Here is a 21278-nt window from a genome sequence, read left to right on the forward strand (position 1 = left end):
GATTCACCAGTCTACTCCATTCCTATAGGCAACCTTCGCGTTTGGAAAAATGTCCAGTGACAGGGAAGGGGGTCTCTTTCTTCCGTGCGCAATTCTCTGCCCTGTTTCTTAGTTTGTTCGACAATCCTCTAGACCGGGGTTCGAGGACTTACTATCCAATGATCCGATAGAGACCCCGCCCTTTTGACCGACTGTGGGATACTCATCTAAATCATGTTACATGGGCACTATATCCTTCCTAGCGGCTGACACCGTGTGGAAGTCAACCCGAACTGGACCCGAGCTTGATGATTTGGCGAGTCTCAATACCGGGGGCAAATCCATGGATCGATGCTTGTCTTATAAAGCAAGCATGTCCCCTTTACTTCCCCACCGTTAACTATTCTCAATAGTCGAGAGGTTGCAATAATCTGCACATTTTCTGAATAGGTCATCTTACCCTCTTGCTCATGATCCTTTATGCGAGGACACTTTTCGCTGACTTGGCTACGCCCAGAAGGTAGATAATTGTGCATATTTGACCATAATTTGACACAGTATATTCATCCAGCATGAAGGAGGATGAAATGCCCGACTCGACTGCTGGGAGGGTAGATCATATAGAGGAGAGCCCGCCTACATACGTTCAAAAAGAAGAGAAGGTCGACCCGGAGAGCCGCTCTCCTGGCAATCTCAATGCCGTCTTCGAAAATCCGCTTGCTGGAATTTCCCGCGAGCAACTCTTTAGAGATGTTGTCGAGTTTTGCACCAAATATGATTTGATGGATCATGTCGAGACTTTCAAGAAGGGTGCTCTCATTTCGCAAAATCCCGCATCGGCAACAAGTCGCCTCGATTTGTCGGAAGAAGAGAAGGAGGCCCTTGAGCGTGAACATACCCATAAGTGGTCACAACCGTGGCAGTTATACTTTCTAGCATGTATGCGCGAGAATTTATGCGATCCATTGGCCCAGGCTGACTTCATTTTTTCCCAGCAATGTGCTCTCTCGCTGCGGCCGTCCAAGGTATGGATGAAACAGTCAATAATGGTGCCCAGGCTATTTACTTTGACAAAGACGTATGTACCCTATCGTTGGTTGTGCTATCATTAAACTGATTTTCTTTCTAGCAACTCAACATCACTTCCAAAAACATCCAAGGTCTTGTTGTTGGCGCCCCATACTTGGCTTGCGCGGTTATTGGTTGCTGGCTTACTGAGCCCCTAAATCGGCTTTTTGCCCGGCGTGGTACAATTTTCATCTCATGCGTGATTGCAGCTGTTGCCTCAGTATGGGAAGGTGTTGCAAATACCTGGGTCAATCTTTTCATTGCCCGCTTTGTTCTTGGTCTGGGAATCGGGTCGAAATCGAGCACTGTACCTGTATACGCCGCGGGTAAGTGCGTCGAATGAATTGCTTGTCGTCATAGCTAATTCAATAGAATGTTCTCCCGCTCCAATCCGAGGTGCTCTCGTTATGATGTGGCAAATGTGGACGGCCTTCGGTATCATGCTTGGTAACATAATGGGTGTTGCTTTCATGAGTCTAGACCGAGACATCAGCTGGCGCCTCATGCTAGGATCCACTGTCGTACTACCTCTCGTTGTCTGCGCTCAAGTATACTTCTGCCCGGAATCTCCAAGATGGCTGATTCAGCACGGCAAAATCCAAAAGGCCTATACCAATTTCCGTATCCTCCGCCCAACAGACATTCAGGCCGCAAGAGATCTGTATTATGCATATGTGGGCGTTGAGCTTGAACGGAAGATTAACAAGGGCAAAAATTTCTTCACGATGTTCATTGAACTCTTTACCATCCCGCGCAACCGCCGTGCCACCCTCGCTAGCTGGATCGTGATGTTTATGCAGCAATTCTGTGGAGTCAACGTCATTGCATACTACTCTACCTCCGTATTCACCGAAGCAAGCTACAGTCTGACTAGCGCGCTACTGGCGTCCATGGGAACGGGCATTCTCAACTGGATCTTTGCCCTACCAGCCTTCTTCACGATTGATACCTGGGGTCGACGGAATTTGCTACTATTCACCTTCCCCTTCCTTGCTGTCACCCTTCTGTGGACTGACTTTTCTTTCTGGATTGAAGAGGGGAATGAAACAAGCAAAAAAAGGGTTGCAATGGTCACCACGGGCATGTACCTTTTTGAAGTATTCTACTCTCCTGGAGAAGGACCAGTCCCATTCGCATATTCGGCCGAATGTTTCCCTCTGCAAGTCCGTGACGTCGGTATGTCGTGGGCGACAGCCACTACTTGGTGTTTTAATTTCATTTTGTCTTTCACTTGGCCGAATCTGGTCGATTCTTTCAAACCACAGGGTGCCTTTGGTTGGTACGCTGCTTGGTGTATAATCGGCTGGTTTTTGGTTCTGTTGTTTGTACCCGAAACAAAGTGTAAGCTCCGTGGCCTATCGGAAATGAACAGTGCTAATGTTTTGTCTTCAGCCCTTACTCTGGAGGAACTGGACCAAGTCTTCTCCGTCTCGACCAGCAAGCACGCATCATACCAGATCAAGAACGCTTTGTGGCATTTGCGCGTCTGGATCTTTCGTCAGAAACTAGAGCCTCTGCCAGGATTTTATCAAGGTGTCGAGCGTCTTGCGGAAGTAGGTGACATAGCGTCCAAGGCAGGAAAAGAAGGAGAAAGAGTGCATAATGACTAGATTCTACAGAGATAGAAGAGATGGTAGTGAGGTAATGGCTGCAGCAGGTGTTCCCGGACAGGTCCAATTTAGTTCGATTATAGGATGTGCATTTGTGGGCAGGATATGATGACAGGCAATGTGGTTACTAGTTCTTCAGCTGACCAATAAATGGTCAAACGGATCACGTATTTTCTTCTATACAGTAAGCAGACAAGAGGGCCTATGAACGAAATGTGTACAAGGTATATGCATCGAACCTCCTATTGAGTATCGCGATTGACTGCTGTTGTCAAATTACTCAAGTCTCTTGCTTAGCACGGCACCGTACCAGATTGTAGCAAGCAGACTGACCAAGTTGACCAAACTTGAGATGCCATGCACACGGCCGAACTTTTTGTTCAGGGCCAGCATCTCCTTGGAGTGAGGCGCCGGGTCGTAGCTCCTCTTTCCATCACGGGTTTCTGTGAAGGTTAGAATATTCAATTGACTAGTTTACACGAAACATAGTGCCAGCAGCTAACGTACCTTGATGCTTGCGCTCGCGCATCACATTTGTGGTGATGGGACGTAACACGAACATGTTCACCAACCCAGTTACTGTCACGGTTGCCAAAGGCAAGAGGGTGTTAAGACGGTTCTCAGGTGCAGTGAGACCAGACAGACCCAAGACCTGTCCGCCGTGGGAAGCGGTCAAGGCGACCACTACAGGCAGCGCACTTTGCAGTGAGAAGTAGATGGGAAAGATGGCGGTCTGCAGACTAGCAAATTGGGGCCGCGGAAGGGCACGGAAAGAAACGAAGCCTCCGACAAAGGACTTTGGATATGTTAGACAACGCTTTTAGAGAGGGCGATTCGATATCCGCCCGGTTCAGATTGGTCTCACCTGGTAGAACTGTGTCCCTAAAAGGGTGCCGTAACTATCTCATTTATTAGCTCATGAGCCATGATTTTGCGCCAATAAACAAACCTCAGAACGTGATAGGGGCGAGGATCCATGATTTCAGATATGTTATGACCTCGGGAGAGTTGAGTTGGCGATAAAGTCGATGTGAAGTTGCATCGAGGGGAAGAAGTGGCAGTTATCGCTACGACCCAACGCTTAATGAAAGCCTTATTTCCACTTCCAAATAGAGGGAGCTGACTTCTAACGACGCACAGACCACCAAACACCAACAAAGACGGCGTGTGATGTCATGTGCCTTCGCGTTTCGGTCTAAACCGCAAGTGGAAATATCACGCGTCTGCCTGTTGTCTTGAGCCTCAAGCAACTTTGTCTTGCCATTTTCCCAACATCATCATCATTATGGCGGAGAAAGAGGCTACAGTTTACATTGTAGACATGGGACGGTCTATGGGCGAGCGCCACCATGGCCGTCCTATGACAGATCTCGAATGGGCCATGCAGTATGTCTGGGATAGGATCACCGCCACGGTATGTGATTTGACCTTGTTCAACGCCAGCGAACTGACAATTCCAGGTGGCTACCGGTCGAAAGACGGCTACGGTTGGTGTAGTTGGTCTCAGGACTGATGGTGAGTGGTCGCCTACCAGTCAGTACCCATCGGGACCCTTGTCTCATGTTTGGAACAGAAACGATCAACGACTTGGAAGAAGAGAACTTCTCTAATATTTCTATTCTCTTTGGTCTTGGCCAGTATGTGTGGCTTAATTAATTGACAGTCTCATGCCGAGTCGCTTGACTAAATTGTCTTTCAGAGTCCTCATGCCTGATATCCGGAAACTGCGAGAAACGATCAAGCCCAGCAACACTAACAGAGGCGATGGTATGTGACAGTTGAAGTCTTGTCAAGCTGCTTGTTCTGACTTTATATAAGCCATCTCCTCTATTGTCATTGCCATGCAGATGATCATTGAGTACACGAAGAAAAACAAATACAAGCGCAAGATCATTTTGGTGACCAATGGCACCGGCGTGATGAGCGATGATAATATCGAAGGCATCATTGAAAAGATGAAAGAGGTTAACATTGAGTTGGTGGTCATGTATGTTTCTTGCCCACAAGACTTCACATTCATGCTAATACTATGCAGTGGAGCCGATTTTGATGACGCTGAGTATGGTGTAAAGGAAGAAGACAAAGACAGTCGAAAGGTACTAAGCCATCTCCAATTTATTCTATTATTCATGTTGACCAAGCGCTCTGCAGGCTGAAAACGAGACTCTTCTCCGAAGCCTGACCGAGGACTGCGAAGGTGCTTATGGAACGCTGGAGCAAGCCGTTTCGGAATTGGATATTCCCCGTATCAAAGTGACCAAGAGCATGCCGTCTTTCAAGGGAAACCTTACACTCGGCAATCCCGAGGAGTATGACACGGCAATGACTATACCCGTGGAGCGATACTTCCGAACCTACGTCGCCAAACCAATCTCAGCGAGCTCGTTCGTTCCACGCTCCGGCACCGAACCTGGAAGTCAAGCACCGGTTAAAGGCAATGCTGAAGGCGACGCTCTCGCCTCGGTGCGAACATCACGGACATATCAGATCACAGATGAGTCCGCACCTGGTGGTAAGATCGACGTTGAACGCGATGACCTCGCCAAGGGGTACGAGTACGGACGTACCGCAGTTCCTATCGAGCAAACCGATGAGAATGTTGCAAATCTACAAACATTTGCTGGTATGGGGCTGATCGGGTTCGTTCAAAAGGATCAGGTGTGTCTTTATACCAATCTTAAGTGCTATAACAGCTAATCCGTCACTTAGTATGACCGGTACATGCATATGTCCAACACGAATATCATCATTCCTCAGCGTGCAAATGACAATGCGTCTCTTGCATTGTCTTCTCTCATTCATGCACTCTACGAATTGGAGTCCTATGCGGTTGCCCGCTTGGTGACCAAAGAATCCAAACCACCTATGCTCGTGTTGCTAGCTCCATCTGTTGAGGCAGACTATGAGTGCTTGATTGAAGTACAGCTTCCATTTGCAGAAGACGTGCGATCGTATCGATTCCCACCTTTGGATAAGATCATCACTGTCTCTGGCAAGGTGGTGACAGAACATCGAAACCTCCCAAGCGTGGCGTTGAAAGATGCGATGAGTAATTACGTGGACAGCATGGATTTTGTCACCACAAATGATGAAGGGTAAGTATAGTCCACTTGATTATCGACTTTATCAGCTAATCAAAAGAGCCAGGCAACCCACTGACGATCTCCCAATTGACGAGTCATTCTCACCATTATTGCACCGCATCGAATCAGCTGTCCGATACCGTGCTGTGCATCCCAATGACCCTGTCCTCGACCCCTCAGAGCGGCTCACTGAATTCGCACACCCCTCAGAAGACATGGTCAAGAACTCCAAATCCCATCTTGAGAAATTGATGTCCATAGCAGATGTCAAGAAAGGTAACCCCGGTTTTTAAACTACATTCAGAAGATACCATACTCACCCACGCATTCTGTTTTATAGTTCCACCGAAGACGAAAGGCCGTAAACGCCAACGTGAAACAGAGAAACCTCTCTCAGGTTTGGACGTGGACGCCCTGCTCAGCCTCGAACCCAAGCGAACGAAGATTTCCACCGAGAATGCAATCCCAGAGTTCAAGCAAACACTTTCCCGCGCGGAAAACATTGACGCGATCCACGACGCTGTGCAGCAGATGGCTAAAATCATTGAGACCCAGATCACACACAGCCTCGGTCATTCAAATTACGACCGTGTTATCGAGGGGCTTGGTACTATGCGTGAAGAACTGGTGGACTATGAGGAACCGGCGGTGTACAATGACTTTGTGCGCCAGTTGAAGGGTAAGATGTTGCGGGAGGAGTTAGGTGGGGATCGGAGGGAGCTATGGTGGTTTGTGAGGAAGGGAAAGCTTGGGCTCATTGGCAAGAGTGAGGTGGATAGTTCGGCTGTTGAGGAGGAAGAGGCTCAAGAGGTGAGGTTTGGTCTCTTATTGTGGAATGGAACGAGTGCTAACACTGCATATAGTTTCTGGCTCCCAATTGAGGAGTTGAGTGGGGGCCGGATTATTGTCTCGCTATTCGAACATATGAAATAGTGAGCATACGAGGGATATGGAATATTCATACTATTCTCTACGCCAGATTTACGCGATGTAGAGCTTCCTGTGCAGGTGATGTTATACGGTACGCGGTAGAAGTAAGGCCGGGAAACGAAGTATAGTCCACCTCAGGTGATGAGCCCAATAATACTTGACGACCCAGATCAAAGGATACGGATTGGAAGGGTTACGGGGAAATGGAAATATTGAGCAAGCTCATGAACAGCATTGTCATATCGACGTAGAATTGACACATACAGGAACGAAGCCCGCAGACAGAACAATATGAGACACGAAGTGAATCGGTGCCCAATTGCAAGGCATGACGAGTCGTCAATCAACAACAGAACCAAACGCCGTGCATAACATGCCCAATAACCAGTATTCGCTCCAGAAAACAGCAAAAGACCGAGATTTGCAAACTCAAACATTAAAAAGCATCCAGATGCATCACGGAAAAGGGGTATGCAGAAGTGTTGTCCCGGTAGGACGAGAAGAATGGAACAAGAAGCGCCCCGAGGAAACATGGAGAGTTTCGAGGGGCGAAAGAAGAGAGCAGAACATTTAGTGGATGGTCTTGATGGCCCGTGCGGGGCTGATAGTATTGCTGCCAATGCGGCCACTAGGCTTGCGAACACCACGAGACTCGCTGCGGGTGTTTTCCGTGGGGCGGCGAGGGCTGGAGCGAACCTTGCTGACTGAGATAGGGGCAGCGCCGCTCTTGCGGCTCACTGGAGTCTTGGGTGCTGAGTGGTCAACCCAGTTCTCTTGATCCTTGTGGTTGTCTTCTGTGAGGGTGTAGCTCGCTGTGACAGTGGCAGAGTAACTGATAGACCGTGATGTGGGTGAGGCAACAGGAGACCTAGATGATCGCTGGGCTAATCGGCGCAGCTGGATCTCTTCTTCACTCTCACTGCTCTCGTTGCTCTTCCTGTGACTGCGGTGGCTGCGCTGCTCGTTTTCAACAGCGAGGGAACCAGACGCAGTTCGGGAATAAGGGTGGTGGCGTGAGTCCTTTCGGTGGGATTTGCGAGGCTGACCAGGGGTTGGCGCAGGAAGATCTTGGTCTGGGTAAGCTGCAGCTTCATTGTGATCAATCTCTCCGAGGGCTGCGCGTTTGGAGTGGCTATTATTTGGTGGTGTGGAGACCACTCCGTTGCTGGTGCGTTTCTTGGTCGACACCCGCGGAGTGACGGGTGTGGACTGTGCCAGCTTCTCGCGCATGCTGTCCTCAAACCACCATTCACGGAATGCACCCTGGTTGAGGTGTAGCCAGTGTTGCTGAGGTCCAACGACCATACCGGGTCGCATGAATCTCATGAAGGCAATCACTTCATTGGCGGTGAATCCATACTTGTAGATCAGGTAAGCGCCAATCAAGCAGCCCGTACGGCCCAGGCCTGCCTTGCAATGGACTGCTATACCCTTCTTCTTGATGGTGATCATCTCATGGGCCATTTTGATAAACCGTCTGACAAGCTGCAGGGGAGGGCAGGTGCCATCCTCGAAGATCATGTCAATGTGAGCGATTCCCATTGCGGTGAAGTAAGATGGGCAGTAGAGCTCCGAGTTGAGTCGTACAACGAGACCGACGTTGCGCTGGTGGAAGTGGGCGAGAACATTCTTGAATGGCATAGGAAGCTTTGAGGAAGAGATTTCCGAGATTGTTGTGGGCAATGCGTCGTACTCGGGGGTGTTGACAGGAATGGGTTCTACGGGCTGGTGCTGAGGAGACGCAAAGGCAAGGAAATCCGGCGTAACCCAGTTGAAGTCACCCATATCGACTCGCTCAAATTTCTCGTATCTATTGAAACAAATCAGCATTAAATCTTGGGCCTCGGAAACAGTGGCACTTACTCCTCGAGATTGAAGTCGCGAAGTCCACAAAGAGACTGCTCCTTGGCCTTCCATACTCCATAAACGACATCTTGAATGTTCAAGATGAAGTCTGCCTGGCTGTATCCAGCATCGCGGAAAGGCATGTAAGGAGGGTCTGCCTGTGCGATGGGTGCTAGAGCCAAATGAGGTGGCCAGGATTGAATCATGACCATATAGCATGCAACGAGGCACGCTGCATTGGCGCGACTCCGGGCATCAGTTTTGCTATAGAAGACTACCGGACGGTCGCTGTTGGCTGGATCGCCAAGAATCTCGTGGAAAAGCACAGCAAACCGGTAGAGGTGGCCGATGTGGAGTGGGCCGAAATCAGCGTGAAAGGCATTGTAAAGAAGTGTGTCATCGATGGTGAAGTACACAGGAGAGCGGCGCTTGCTTGGAGTGGCGGGCTGGGCACGCGCCCGCTTGCTTGGGGATTTGGGTGCGTCCAGATGGAAGGGAAACGGGGTTCTGGAGCTGGGAGCAGAATCATAGGATGCAAGGTATAGGCGATCTGGATGGTAATTTGCCTTAGCTCTCATTGCTGGGTAGAAGACATTCAAATCGTCGAAGAACATTGTACCAACCTTGGATGTACTCGATCATCTGCCCGCCGTGGTTGAAGTCGGTGGTCATATTGCGGGTTGTTTGTTGACAGCCGCCTAGACTTAGAGTGATTGTGTAACGCTAGTAAAGAGCGAAGACAGATCGATATGGTACCGTTACAGGTCCTGGTGTTGTTTTGGTGTGACTCGGAGGATAGCGAAGCCAATGGTAAGAAAATAGTCGGTAAATGTAAGACCTAAACACTCATGATCAAACTGAGGGAGATCTATGAGTATAGAATGTTAAGGATAAAGAGAAAATAAAAAGCCTGGATGCGAAAAAGCTGTACAGGTGAGGAGATCGGAGGAGAAGGAAATCAACACAAAGTCCGAGTTCATGATGTTTGCAGCTGCCATGCCACTGTTATGTTGTGCCTTACCTATTTGGGACTAGTGGTGGCCGTTGACGTGACAACCCTATGGCCTCAGGCATCAGCTTGTTTGCCTTGCACATTCCAAAACATCACAACAAACAAACAGTATAAACTGCACAAACCACACAAACCACACAAACACCATTAACATGAAGATGAAGGACTCATAGCTCACATCTCATACATCTCATACACCTCCACTCCGAATTCATACCCTAGTCTTCAGCTTGGAACACTGTCTCCTGATTGGACATTCCCCATATCACATGGCTGCTTCATCCATCCCTGGAACAGAGTATGTCTTTTACAAATAATAGTTCAATGGAGGGCTGCTTCATGTTTCCAATCAATGCTGTACTTAAGCTTCCAATCCATGTCGGTAAATGAGCTCAGGAATAAGGCGCTTTTGCACCCCTTTGCTTCCTTCCATGCAAGCGGGTCCAGTATACGACCTTCAGACAAAACGATTACTGCAATATTTACATAACTATCTACACTATCCATGGATCGAGGTGAAAGGTGATGTCCAAACCGCTGCGCTCCAACACTGCGTAACATTGAGTGATCCATATGGTACGGAATACATAAATGGCGCCTCTCAGCTGCATTCTCTTAGTAGAGATTCTCCTCAATACAACAGCTTGTTTGCAATTTGCTTCATGTTGACTTTCTCTTCAAGGGCGTTGCGGCGACTGAACGCTGAACCGGTCATTCCCGATGATCCTAGGGTCACAATTCACCCTAATGACACTACAGCGGTCTGGTTATCTAACTGAACGTCGTTTGCTGGTGCCAAAAAAAATTTTCATATCGACGGTCTTTGCTTTCCACTTTCAATGGCGTGTTCCTCCACATGCCAGTACATGTAAACATTGAGGGCAGGCGGCTGCCGCAATTTCAGTAGAGCCTGGATTTCATACAGAATCAATGCATGGGCATCTAACGGTGAAACTTTTTTTTTTGGCAAATTCGATTCCACTTGGTCAGATTCATGTTCAGTACCCCTGGGAAAGCGGTGATCGACACAAATGTGAGGCGCCTCATATAATGACCCTTGCCTGAGCCTACGGTCCATGCACTTCCAAGGTTATATTGCTGTACATCCCTTACTCGAATACTCTGAAGGTTGTTGGCTGGTATTATTCTTATGTTGTATTCGTCTAGGAAAATATATGACTTGGTTCCACAAGCCCGAATATATCATTATCTCCCACGTTGCAATCTTCTATATATGAGATTATATGAAAATATCCCGCAAAAAAGAACTAGCTTCGACAATGACTTGACCTACTTTATCCTGCCCAATTGTTGGACACTTGCTCCAACCACACCGCTTGAGACCTATCACACACCTTAACTCAAGACCATGTGGGCACATACATCCCTTCTTTTCGCGCAATCTCCGCTAAGATGAAACTACCTGCGGCTCGACGGATTGCAGCCCGTTAGTGCCGGTCGTGATAATTAACTACCTTAATGGACAAGAACAACCACGGTCAAAACATCGCCCCTGATAACCCCAGATGCGAGGGGGCTTTCGATGACCCTGCGGAGCACTGCCAAAACAAGCTTAGAGAATTGTATATAATCCGACCTTTAGATCCTGCAACTTTGTGTTCCTTTCTATACACACAAGTCATTCATTCACTTCCACTCACTCTTTTCCTACCTGTTCAATTCTTGCTCACCGAGTCACTCTTTTTAACCCTTCGAGACTTTACAAGCATCGCAACCATGAAGTTCACGGGATTCACCGTTTCACTCGCCTTTGCTGGCTTGGGCTACTCTGCCGCTCTTCCCGTCCTCGGCAATGTCAAGGGTGCTGTATCTGGCGTTGAGGGCGTCGTCGGTGGTGCCACAGGTTCCGCTGCTAAGATCGTTTCGCCTATCACCTCCACCGCTGGCGGCCTGACTGGTGGCCTCAAGCGTGACAATACCGCTGCCCTCGGTGGAACTGCCGAGACCATCCCAGGCCTGGCCAACACCGCTGTTGGCATTGCCGGTAGTGCTGTCGGTACCGGTGAAAGCCTTGTCTCTGGGGCTGCTGGTACCGCAGAGAACGCCGTTGCTGGTGCCGGTCCAGCCGCGAAGCGTCAATTCAACGACCTCGTTGGAAGCACTCTTGGAAGTGCCGTTCCCGCCATTGTCCAAGAAGCCAAAGCTGGAGGCCCAGCTGGTGTCCTCAAGCGCGATGGACCTGCCGCGCTTGGTGATACTGCCGAGACCATCCCAGGCCTGGCCAACACCGCTGTTGGCATTGCCGGTGGTGCTGTTGGTACTGGCGAAAGCCTTGTTTCGGGTGCCGCCGGTACTGCCGAGAATGCAGTTGCCGGCTCCGCTGCAAAGCGTGGGCTCAACGACCTTGTTGGCAGCACTGTCGGAAGCGCCGTTCCCGCTATTATCCATGAAGCCAAGGTCGGGCCGCTGGCTGGCGCTGGTCCAGCCGCGAAGCGTGGGGTCAATGACCTTGTTGGCAGCACTCTTGGAAGCGCCGTTCCCGCCATTATCCAAGAAGCCAAAGCTGGAGGCCCAGCTGGTGTCCTCAAGCGCGATGGAACTGCCGCACTTGGCGATACCGTTGAGACCATCCCAGGCCTGGCCAACACCGCCGTTGGCATTGCCGGTAGTGCCGTCGGTACCGGTGAAAGCCTTGTCTCAGGTGCTGCTGGTACCGCTGAGAACGCTGTTGGCCATGCCTAGTTATTAAGTTTTACCATGTACGGGTCATCCTGCGGGACTTTTTATGATTGATCGAGTCTTCGTGTACGATACTTCCGGTGTACCTTTGATGCCTCTATATGACTTCCAAACGCCTTCAATGTTTCTACAAATCCGTGTGTAATTCCTTGCCGCATTTTCCCCAGATACATAAAATAAAATAAAAGAAGCCCGTTACGCCTTGTCCTAGTGTAGGTGCATACCTTGCTCTCAATGACGCGAGCAGTCCTAACTCCATTAGACTCTTTTATATAACCTCCACTCGAAAACACGGATGAGATGCTTCTGCCGCGAGGTTCGACATCTTTTGGGTGTAATCCTGACTATTTCCACTGCGTGAGCGTTACAACTGGAACTACGTACTTTGCGCCGCGTTTAGTTTGTATGGCTCCTAGTGGATTCTCCTCCAATGCGTTGTTCTAGGTTATTCATCGACACAGCTGGCGTGATAAGAAGCTATGTACATAAGTACATGGATAGTACATAGATGTATGTAATCATAGACGTACGTAGCCACCAGATGGCATGATCCCCGATGACACATATTCTTACCTATTGGTTGCTTTTACTGTTTGTACATGTCCTGAGATGATACGACTGTCATGTACTCAATATATATTTCGAATACATTCAGGTCTATCTATATTTAATCGAGAAATACTCTCGGGCTAGCCTTGATCATCTAGATTTATAGTCATGCAGGTCTGTCCTATAATACGCCTGATCAAATATATATCACAGGTACTGATATTCATGGCTGCACCAGGCTGAGATTTCAGCTGACAAAACTCGCTCAGCCCTGGAGTGATGACCTCGGGACGTAATAAAAAGCTCCCCAGGTCTAGATTGCATTAGAGTCATGATTTGGAATAATGTTATGCACTGCCTCTGTCCACTCCATAAAGTTATTCAGCAATTTCGTTGAACCAATCAAGAGACAGGCAACCATCAATCGGCTCGGTCGATTTCCATTTCCGTCGAGCTCCTCTGGATACCCCGTGGCCAGCCCGGGGCCAATTGGTAAGAAAGTGAATCAACCGAGGTCGATTCAGATTTACCAGAAGAATACAAGAGAGACATGTTCTCCCTGCAAATTTTCCCTGTATCACATTCTGCCAAGTCTCTCCGGTCAACTCTCCGGTTAAAGACGTCATTCTATTCCCGCGAACACTCCAGAGACACTTTCCTATTTTCGCATATCCACGTCAAATTACAACCATGTCGTCTGCTACATCTTTCTTCGACTTTGAGCCTGTCGATAGTACGTGTATTAACTCCTGCGGTGTACCTGCTTATCTTCTCCCCTCATGACATCCAAATACAAGCTCTGAAGAACCTAACCGCTAACGAAACCCCGCATATGAACAGAAAAGGGCGCGCCCTTCCCCCTTTCCTCGCTGAACGGCAAAGTCGTGCTAGTCGTGAACACAGCATCAAAATGCGGCTTCACGCCCCAGTTTGAAGGCCTGGAGAAACTCTACCAGGAGCTGAAGGCCCAGTACCCCGAAGACTTCACCATCATCGGATTTCCATGCAACCAGTTCGGCAGCCAGGACCCTGGCACTGACGATGAGATCCAGTCTTTCTGCCAGCTCAACTACGGCGTCACGTTCCCCGTGCTCGGGAAACTGGATGTGAACGGCGCTAACGCTGCACCTGTGTGGACTTTCCTGAAGGAACAGCAGCCTGGGATCATGGGCATGAAGCGCGTCAAGTGGAATTTTGAGAAGTTCCTCGTCTCCGCCGATGGCAAGGCTGTTAACCGCTGGGCTTCTCTTACCAAGCCCGAGGGACTTAAGGATACCATTGTTAAGGAGATCGAGAAGGCGAAAAAGGAGGGCACTCTTGCTTCGCTGAAGAAGAGTGAGGCTGGTGCGGAGCAGGCTAAACTGTCGTAGGGCTGTGCTTGAGGTGTTATTTTCTGAATGATTGTGGTGATACCTTCATTTCATTTGTTTTCTTGTATCTATATCCCGGTGCTTCTGCTTGTGACATACTCGTTCTTTTCGGTTTACGATTTCGGTCTACGATGGGAATCATACAGTGATAATAGCAATTCGTATCCCAGTCTCTCAAAGTTCGCTGATACATTCTTGGTAAAAGCCATCGCTAGATCAGTTTTTTGGATCTATATCCATCCACCCTTAACATGAGGCGCGACTCTGTATGCCCGAGTGCCCGGTGACCGAATTCAAGCAGATGGACCTCCCTTGGGAACCAGATTCCGCAGGGACAGATCGTAGACAACATCCTCGACCTTCTTGACCTGTAGTCCCACACAAATTAGAAATTTTAGAACTGTGGAATAGACGTTGCAGTGATTTCGACATACGCTGTACTTGATACCGTCGCTGCGCTTGCGCAGGATATCGTTCTTCAAGTTTAAGAGCTGGAACCCAGCGAACAATTCCTTGACAAAGTTGCCAATCTGCATGGGACGGGTGTAATCACCCAGGGTGACTGAATTGACAGCCAAGCGAGCCTGGGAACAAATTAGCTGTGGCCAGACAGAAAACCTCTGAGATCTGGAGAAACAAACCAGTTCCTCAACCATGGCAATGAGCGCCAATAGGTATTCCTCAATCGTCAGGTGGAAGGCATCCTGCTCCTTTAGGTTGACAGGAACTGGCGGAAGAAAGGCGAGTTAGTATTGTACATCAATTTATGCATATAGCACCCATGGTGCTTATCATAGACAGAGATAAGGAAAACGTACTGTCCAGGAACTTGCCCACATCCTCGATGGTCATGAAAGATGTTGAGCTAGGTCCCTTGTGCTCCTGCAGCCCTCCCAGCCATGCGCAAAGCTCAATAGAGGCGACCTGATAGATTGGATCAGCAGAAGTTTTCGGACACCAAATTTCAGAAAACGGACCAGGTTTTGCAGCTCACGGCTCCATAGCCCGTTGTACTTGTAGAAAGGATGTTGGTCTGCCACGGCCTTCAGGCGAGTGACCTCTTCCTTCTGAGCAAGAATTTCCTTGGTGACATCGTCAAGCACGGGCTTCACTATTGTAGAAGTCAGGGAGACGGTCCATGGAAAATTTCAGAAATTTGAGGGCTACACGGCGAAGAAGACGGAAAGAAAAGAGTAGTGATCAAGCAGCGAGTTAAATATACTCAGCACTCTCATCAGACCACCTGAGATAGATAATAACTTACACTGATCAGCGGGCGTAGAATGAGCTCGCGACAGGATAGCCTGTGTGGAACGCCCTGTATCATTCAATATCAGTCCTCATGTTCGACCTGCAACTTCAATCCGGGAGTGCCGTCCCCGACAGGATGAACACCTGGAAGTTCAGGTCGAAGTCACGAATTGCAGAACATACCTCTTCTAGCGAGTGTTTGGACAATCTCGTGTAGCTCCTATCAAATTGTTAGCTACCTGTCGGATTTCCTGGCCCAAGGGTCTTGCTCCGGTGTAGTCTTGGCGCGCGAAGAATTCACCAAGGTCAGGACGCGTTGGTAAGACTTACATCCCGGACGGTGGTCTCCTCGTCGATCTTCGTCTGGAGATTCTCGAAAATGCGTTGGTCAATCATTTTGCTGCTTTGTTGTGGTTGTAGAGAGGTATTTGAGAGGATTGAAGGCAGATCTGCGAGATGTGGTGTTGGAAGCGCGTTACGTCAAATCCATGTTAAAAAATGAGGATAGCTTGCGCAATATGCCACCGTTCTTTGTTCGAGTTGAAACTTATATGGTGAGCTTTTGTAGCACTTCCTGAAATATATTTTACTTTCTGAAGAGGAAATTTCCTCCAGGTGAAGGTCATTTGAGGCACTCTTACTATGATTACGGCTATGATTTACGACTGCGGCCTACAACTATCACCCGCGGAATAATTGATAAAGCTTGTAACGATTCTAAGCTGCTTCGAAATAGATTGGACCTCAGAAAAAGTGACTTGAATGTGACTTGTGTTCACCCCTGCAAAAGCGACTCCGCAGAAAGAAAAAGGAAAAAACGCCGGAACCATGACCATATTTGCAGGTTTTATTGTTGCCAGATCAAGTCTAGTGGTCGTCGTAAATATCGTAAGGAAGCGATACACACCCTGTCCGCCAGAGTGATCACGCAGCGAGGGAGGCAATGCTTAGTATCGGTATCTGGTCGAATAATCTGCAAAGACCGGCTGTTAGCGAATGGTGCTTCCATTCCAGAATGAAGATTGAACGTACCTTTGGGGCTGACCACAAGACCACGGCCCTTCTTGGCGCCCTTGTATATCGTCTCGATGATGTCGATCAATTCTTGCTTGTCCTCGAGCACCCAGTTCAACTTGTTGTTGTTTCCCGTGCCGAAATCGCACATCATATGCTTGTTGCGGTAGAAGAACATAATAGTCATCCGATCGTAGAGCTCGTACATCTGGTTGAAGTCTGGCACCTGGTCAAGGTCGCATAGGTAGATGACAGCAAAATCTGGGGGCAGACCTGTTAGCTGCTGCTCGGTGTGCCTGGAGAATATCTCGGTCACTTACTCTTTACCCGCTCAGCGATTTTGTAAAGGAGCTCATCTTGGCGGATACCTGGGGAAATCGGTTAGTCCGGGACCGTGGCAATGGAACCAGGTGACACTTACAGTCGGGGTCGTGGTCTCGCCCGAATCGGATCACCACTAGGCGTTCTTCTTCAGAAAGGATCGCCTGGTCCACATGCCAAGCTGTTTGCAAGTGAGGAAGGACGATTGAACCCATCACGATAGCTGGTTGTGTGTTGACAGAATGGAGTATGCGGAGTGGGAAAAAAAAGTGACGGCTTATCGATTGGATCCCCGCGATCAAAGCTGTAGCGTCATGTGACCGCTTTGGCTGTTTTGAACGGCGATGGCAAATTGCTGTATTCTGTAGTAGGCTGTTGTCAAAACTGCTTGCCCATGTGTCTGATTCTCAGTGTGTCATGTTACGGTGATGATTTCAAGCTTAACTTGTGGATAACCTCATCCAAGCGCCTCATGTATCCTGGTACCAATAATTACATTGTAGGGTGCGATCTATGATCTACAGCATACGTACGTATATGACAGCAACCTTGGAAGGGACTCTGTAGTGGTAACGGTTTATCTAAACTGCTTTGTCTATGCCCAGTGTGCCATGTTGAGAACGTTTTAGCATCCCAGCTAAGAGCCTCATCTCGGTATCCGACCAAAAAGAACATTGTAGGACGCGATCTGCGATGACATCAATGACAGCTAGGTACTCTATTTAGCTACTTAGCTATAGGGATCAACGAGGACGTTGCACCTTGGGACATTCCAGTGCCACGTAACGGCAAGTTGGCATACATGACGCCTCAATACGGAGTAGACTACTACAAATACAACATGAACAGATAACAGACCATCTTCTCCAAGCGCCCGGACAAGCCGAACAGTTGATGAAAAGGAGTTCGCGTCGATCGGGGGTAGTGTAAGCCCAATGACACTGTGCAACAAGGCATGCGCAAGCACAGGGGCCAAGTCGCGGGGACCAAAAATAGGAATAATCAAAGTGTTTCCTGGACGGAAACTTTCAGAGATTAAACTGAAAAGAACAGATACTACACTTGATCTAAGCCAATAGGCAAAGAGAGCTGAAGAAGAAAGAAAAGAAGAGGAAGGTCTGAGGGTAGCAAGACCTTCTTATACCTCTGCGCGGTGGGTCCCTGCCACTAGCGCAGTTTAGGCGAGCCAATAGGAGATAAGGATTAACCCCGGTGTGGCAAACCACCTACAATATAGGCTTCAGGGCTCCAGGGCTAAGCGACCTGCTGACTCACCAGTCGGCTGACTCACCAAAAGTTGCCCTAGCCTATATCCTAATTGAGCCTAGTGCAACACACCTCTGGCCGTGAATTTTTGATAACCAAATCGGCTCCACCGTGAAATTTAGGAAGTTGTCTTGACCACTCTCTCGCCGGCGCAGGATATTCACCTCTTTGCGACCTTTCCCAATTCTCCAAAATCCATCTCCCTCCAATCCATTAACAATGGCTCCCGCTGCTGTACGTTGAAGTTTAAATCGCTTTGCTGTTCCCCCCACCGGAGTCTCTGCGGCCTCGTCTTCCAGACACTGAAACTCGGTATTGAAAAATCTATCGAGTCTCCGATGTCGTCGAAGACGAATCCACGAGACTACCACCGGGGCTCGACATTATGGAGCAGTAGGCTAATTCGATTCCATGTGGTATAGGCTCGTGGTCGCAAGGCCCAGAAGGTTACCCAGAAGTTCGTTATCAACGCTTCTCAGCCCGCTAGCGACAAGATCTTCGATGTCTCTGCCTTCGAGAAGTTCCTCCACGACCGCATCAAGGTCGAGGGCCGTGTCGGTAACCTCGGTGAGAACGTCGTGATCTCCCAGTCCGGCGATGGCAAGATCGAGGTTGTTGCCCACATCCCCTTCTCCGGCCGCTACCTGAAGTACCTGTGAGTTTTTCTATTTCTTGGGATGATTCCCAATATGTTGGATTGCGGCTTTGCTGACCATTGCGTTTTCTGCGACTCAGCACCAAGAAGTACCTCAAGAAGCAGCAGCTCCGTGACTGGCTCCGCGTCGTCTCCACCTCCAAGGGTGTCTACGAGCTCCGCTTCTACAACGTCGTCAACGACGAGGCTGAGGAGGACGAGGAATAAGCGTGTCGCTCCTGACATGTCTTGTTTCTTTGCCCCGTTGATCGATCGGTTCTAGTCTGTGTGTGTCGCGCTTGGGACGTCTGTATGGATTGAGAGCGAGAGCCATGGGGGATAAAGATTGGTCTATGAGGCCACGAATAAAACTAAAAAAGTTTATACCCTCAGTTTCTTCCTGGTGTAACGCGTAATAATAATGTAGATTGTCCTCAGTTAAAGTGAACATGCATGGGTATCTCATACGAAAAAAAAAAAGGCTGGAAAATAAAGTACCGAGACGGCAATGACGGATACATATCTACAATCATCTGTTGGACTTTCTTTTCTGGACCGTTGTCCATGAAGATGTGGATGTTGATACTTGGCCATCCGGACAGACCAACTTACCCCCCTCGATTTTCTGTCCCTTCTTCTTCAGCTCTTTCCATTTCTCGCCCACCTTCACTCTCACAAGATCACCCGTAGCAATTGAATCCTCCTTGGAGTCATGCCCATTGTCTCCGATCTGAATGTCGCGGCCAAGGTGCCGTTGAACAAGGGCCTTGAGACTTAAACGAATGGGGAGACCCTTGGGGTGGGGGTACAGGAGGACGGTGTCAATGACCGTAGGGTGAATGATACGGCAAGCATTGAGGTCGTTATCGATTGCATGGCCGATAAGAGGTGTTTCAGGCTGAAGGAGCTTCAGAAGCAGCTCGCGTGCCTCCGCCGGTGACTGAACAAGTTGCAAGGGTGGGTTAGTCTTCTTTGTCTCGTCTCCCGCCGGGGAGTGTGTGTTGGGCAATGAAGTGCCATATGGGATGGCGGAAGCATAGTGTTGTGGCGTGACACCGGAAAAGCGTGTGTTGAGGTCTAATACCTCACCCATAGGTCGGACCAGCACATCAAGGAGATCAGAGCCTTTAGGCCAGCTCACCGCAGTGAGACGAATCAGTTCGAGACCCAATGTCGTGTAGCCCATCTCGCAATCAATAGAGACCGGTTCCAGGGGTCCTTTCCCTGGCTGAGATGGGGTTGTTTGGAATTGGAGGATGGATGCAAGTCGCTTGGCCTCCGATACCTTGAACACATGTGTCTCGGCTCTCGTGCAGCCGGTAGACGTTCCCAGTGCTTCGCTGCAGCAGGGGAAGTATGGCTGGGAGGGACCGGTGACATGGTCTGTTTTCTTGCGCTGAGGGTAAACGGGCCGTCCTGGGTGATAGTCACAGCAGCCACCGCCGGCCAGGGTACCATCTTCGCGACGACCTGGAAATACCTGGAATCGTTGACCGCATCTATCACACTTCTCCCAACCTTTGGACTCGTCAACGCCTCTCTTGGCAGTTTCTATATCTGCAGTTGTGGGTGGCTTTGTGACATATCCATGTTGTTCGAGGCCAGCGAGAGGTGTGACTAGCTGGGATACAACTGCGATTTCTTCTGCGGGGGTGAGGCCTGTGCTAATAGGCATCGGAATCGCTTGTGGCTTCTGAATGGGGTTTATCTTATAATATCTCGCATTCAGATGAGACATCACCTCCTTGGTCCATTCGTCAATGCCCATCTTTGTAACCTTGACAATTCGAAGTTTAATAACATTGCTGTAAACGCTTGGACTGTCCCTCGCGAATTTCTCTTCCTCATCCAGCGCCATTGTGATCAGTTCGTCGGGGGTTAGGACGAAAACATCTATTCGAGTTATGCTTGTCTTTTCGTAGCTTTTCATTGAGAGCAGTCATGGCGGAGTGCAGCTTCTGGAGAATGGCAGTCCGACTGCCATGAGTTGCCGGTGCATGGGCAAGCATGCGAGGATTCAAAGTCTCTTTTGGAGCTTTGCGGGGTGGTAGTCGTGATGAAGATCCAGCGGACGTGGTATTGGTACTCTTCACAGGCTCGTTCCCCGAAGGCTCTGGTGGGCCATGGCTTGAGGTAGGCCGGGGGATGTCTTGAGTTCCAGAGATATCTCGTGTGTTCTGATTTTGCTTTGAGGCAACTGGCTTCGATGAGCGCCGTTCCATTTCGAGCGATGATTCTTTCAAACTGTGAGATGGAATAGTACGCCCCGGCGACTTCGTGTTTTCCACTTTGGCCCGCTTGGAAGGAGGGCCATCGTCAGCTGACGCTGGAATCTTCGAATTCAGGGCCTCAGCCGGGGCCGGCTCATTGTCATGAGAGAATATGCATTTCAAAAGAGTGCAATCCTGGCCTTGCGGGCATGAAATTGCCCCAAAAAGCCCGAGCGGCGTGAACATGGTGAATGATGGGTTAAGATGTAAATATCCGGGTCTCAAATACAAGAGCTTGTCGAGGTCGATCACAATTTTAAGAAGTGCATAACGAATATGTATAGCTATCGCTGCCCATCAATCCTTTTGTGTTTGTTTTGTGCACTGAATAGACCGAAACGAGTATTGTAGGCAACGCTTTCGCACTATTTAGCAC

The 21278-nt window shown here is 49.1% G+C and overlaps 10 protein-coding genes across 10 annotated transcripts; 5 read left to right on the forward strand and 5 right to left on the reverse strand.

Annotated features, from left to right (window-relative positions):
* Positions 1-551: 551 nt before the first annotated feature.
* On the forward strand, positions 552-2657 carry N7519_002548 (uncharacterized protein; the record flags this gene model as incomplete). The annotated part of the gene is made up of 4 exons (XM_057289326.1): positions 552-918; positions 975-1057; positions 1109-1373; positions 1420-2657. 4 exons carry the CDS (start codon positions 552-554, stop codon positions 2655-2657), a joined length of 1953 nt encoding a protein of 650 aa, XP_057150528.1.
* A 276-nt stretch (positions 2658-2933) lies between these two features.
* On the reverse strand, positions 2934-3635 carry N7519_002549 (DUF4149 domain-containing protein; the record flags this gene model as incomplete). Its single annotated transcript, XM_057289327.1, has 4 exons — positions 2934-3100; positions 3165-3453; positions 3523-3556; positions 3607-3635. 4 exons carry the CDS (start codon positions 3633-3635, stop codon positions 2934-2936), a joined length of 519 nt encoding a protein of 172 aa, XP_057150529.1.
* A 307-nt stretch (positions 3636-3942) lies between these two features.
* On the forward strand, positions 3943-6673 carry N7519_002550 (ATP-dependent DNA helicase 2 subunit KU80; the record flags this gene model as incomplete). Its single annotated transcript, XM_057289328.1, has 11 exons — positions 3943-4071; positions 4118-4172; positions 4231-4294; positions 4357-4424; positions 4476-4644; positions 4693-4753; positions 4809-5315; positions 5367-5752; positions 5805-6016; positions 6081-6555; positions 6604-6673. 11 exons carry the CDS (start codon positions 3943-3945, stop codon positions 6671-6673), a joined length of 2196 nt encoding a protein of 731 aa, XP_057150530.1.
* A 567-nt stretch (positions 6674-7240) lies between these two features.
* Positions 7241-9187, reverse strand: cdcA (phosphoprotein phosphatase CDC14; the record flags this gene model as incomplete). The annotated part of the gene is made up of 3 exons (XM_057289329.1): positions 7241-8480; positions 8534-9065; positions 9139-9187. The coding sequence occupies 3 exons, from the start codon at positions 9185-9187 to the stop codon at positions 7241-7243; spliced, it is 1821 nt and encodes a 606-aa protein (XP_057150531.1).
* Positions 9188-11264: 2077 nt separating this feature from the next.
* On the forward strand, positions 11265-12230 carry N7519_002552 (uncharacterized protein; the record flags this gene model as incomplete). Its single annotated transcript, XM_057289330.1, has 1 exon — positions 11265-12230. One exon carries the CDS (start codon positions 11265-11267, stop codon positions 12228-12230), a length of 966 nt encoding a protein of 321 aa, XP_057150532.1.
* A 1096-nt stretch (positions 12231-13326) lies between these two features.
* N7519_002553 (glutathione peroxidase) lies at positions 13327-14146 on the forward strand (the record flags this gene model as incomplete). The annotated part of the gene is made up of 2 exons (XM_057289331.1): positions 13327-13509; positions 13622-14146. The coding sequence occupies 2 exons, from the start codon at positions 13327-13329 to the stop codon at positions 14144-14146; spliced, it is 708 nt and encodes a 235-aa protein (XP_057150533.1).
* A 293-nt stretch (positions 14147-14439) lies between these two features.
* Positions 14440-15793, reverse strand: N7519_002554 (translin; the record flags this gene model as incomplete). Its single annotated transcript, XM_057289332.1, has 8 exons — positions 14440-14514; positions 14581-14730; positions 14788-14873; positions 14965-15070; positions 15124-15257; positions 15411-15464; positions 15581-15617; positions 15728-15793. The coding sequence occupies 8 exons, from the start codon at positions 15791-15793 to the stop codon at positions 14440-14442; spliced, it is 708 nt and encodes a 235-aa protein (XP_057150534.1).
* Positions 15794-16344: 551 nt separating this feature from the next.
* Positions 16345-16947, reverse strand: N7519_002555 (DIM1 family thioredoxin-like protein; the record flags this gene model as incomplete). The annotated part of the gene is made up of 4 exons (XM_057289333.1): positions 16345-16370; positions 16430-16672; positions 16732-16779; positions 16833-16947. 4 exons carry the CDS (start codon positions 16945-16947, stop codon positions 16345-16347), a joined length of 432 nt encoding a protein of 143 aa, XP_057150535.1.
* A 1270-nt stretch (positions 16948-18217) lies between these two features.
* On the forward strand, positions 18218-18860 carry N7519_002556 (60S ribosomal protein eL22; the record flags this gene model as incomplete). The annotated part of the gene is made up of 3 exons (XM_057289334.1): positions 18218-18232; positions 18421-18653; positions 18734-18860. 3 exons carry the CDS (start codon positions 18218-18220, stop codon positions 18858-18860), a joined length of 375 nt encoding a protein of 124 aa, XP_057150536.1.
* A 301-nt stretch (positions 18861-19161) lies between these two features.
* On the reverse strand, positions 19162-21088 carry rex3 (putative RNA exonuclease Rex3; the record flags this gene model as incomplete). Its single annotated transcript, XM_057289335.1, has 2 exons — positions 19162-20525; positions 20611-21088. 2 exons carry the CDS (start codon positions 21086-21088, stop codon positions 19162-19164), a joined length of 1842 nt encoding a protein of 613 aa, XP_057150537.1.
* Positions 21089-21278: the final 190 nt, after the last annotated feature.

This window comes from Penicillium mononematosum (assembly GCF_028829835.1).
Source record: "Penicillium mononematosum strain IBT 11891 chromosome Unknown utg000002l:1.0-8112719.0:1.0-8118358.0, whole genome shotgun sequence".
Lineage (NCBI taxonomy): Eukaryota > Fungi > Ascomycota > Eurotiomycetes > Eurotiales > Aspergillaceae > Penicillium > Penicillium mononematosum.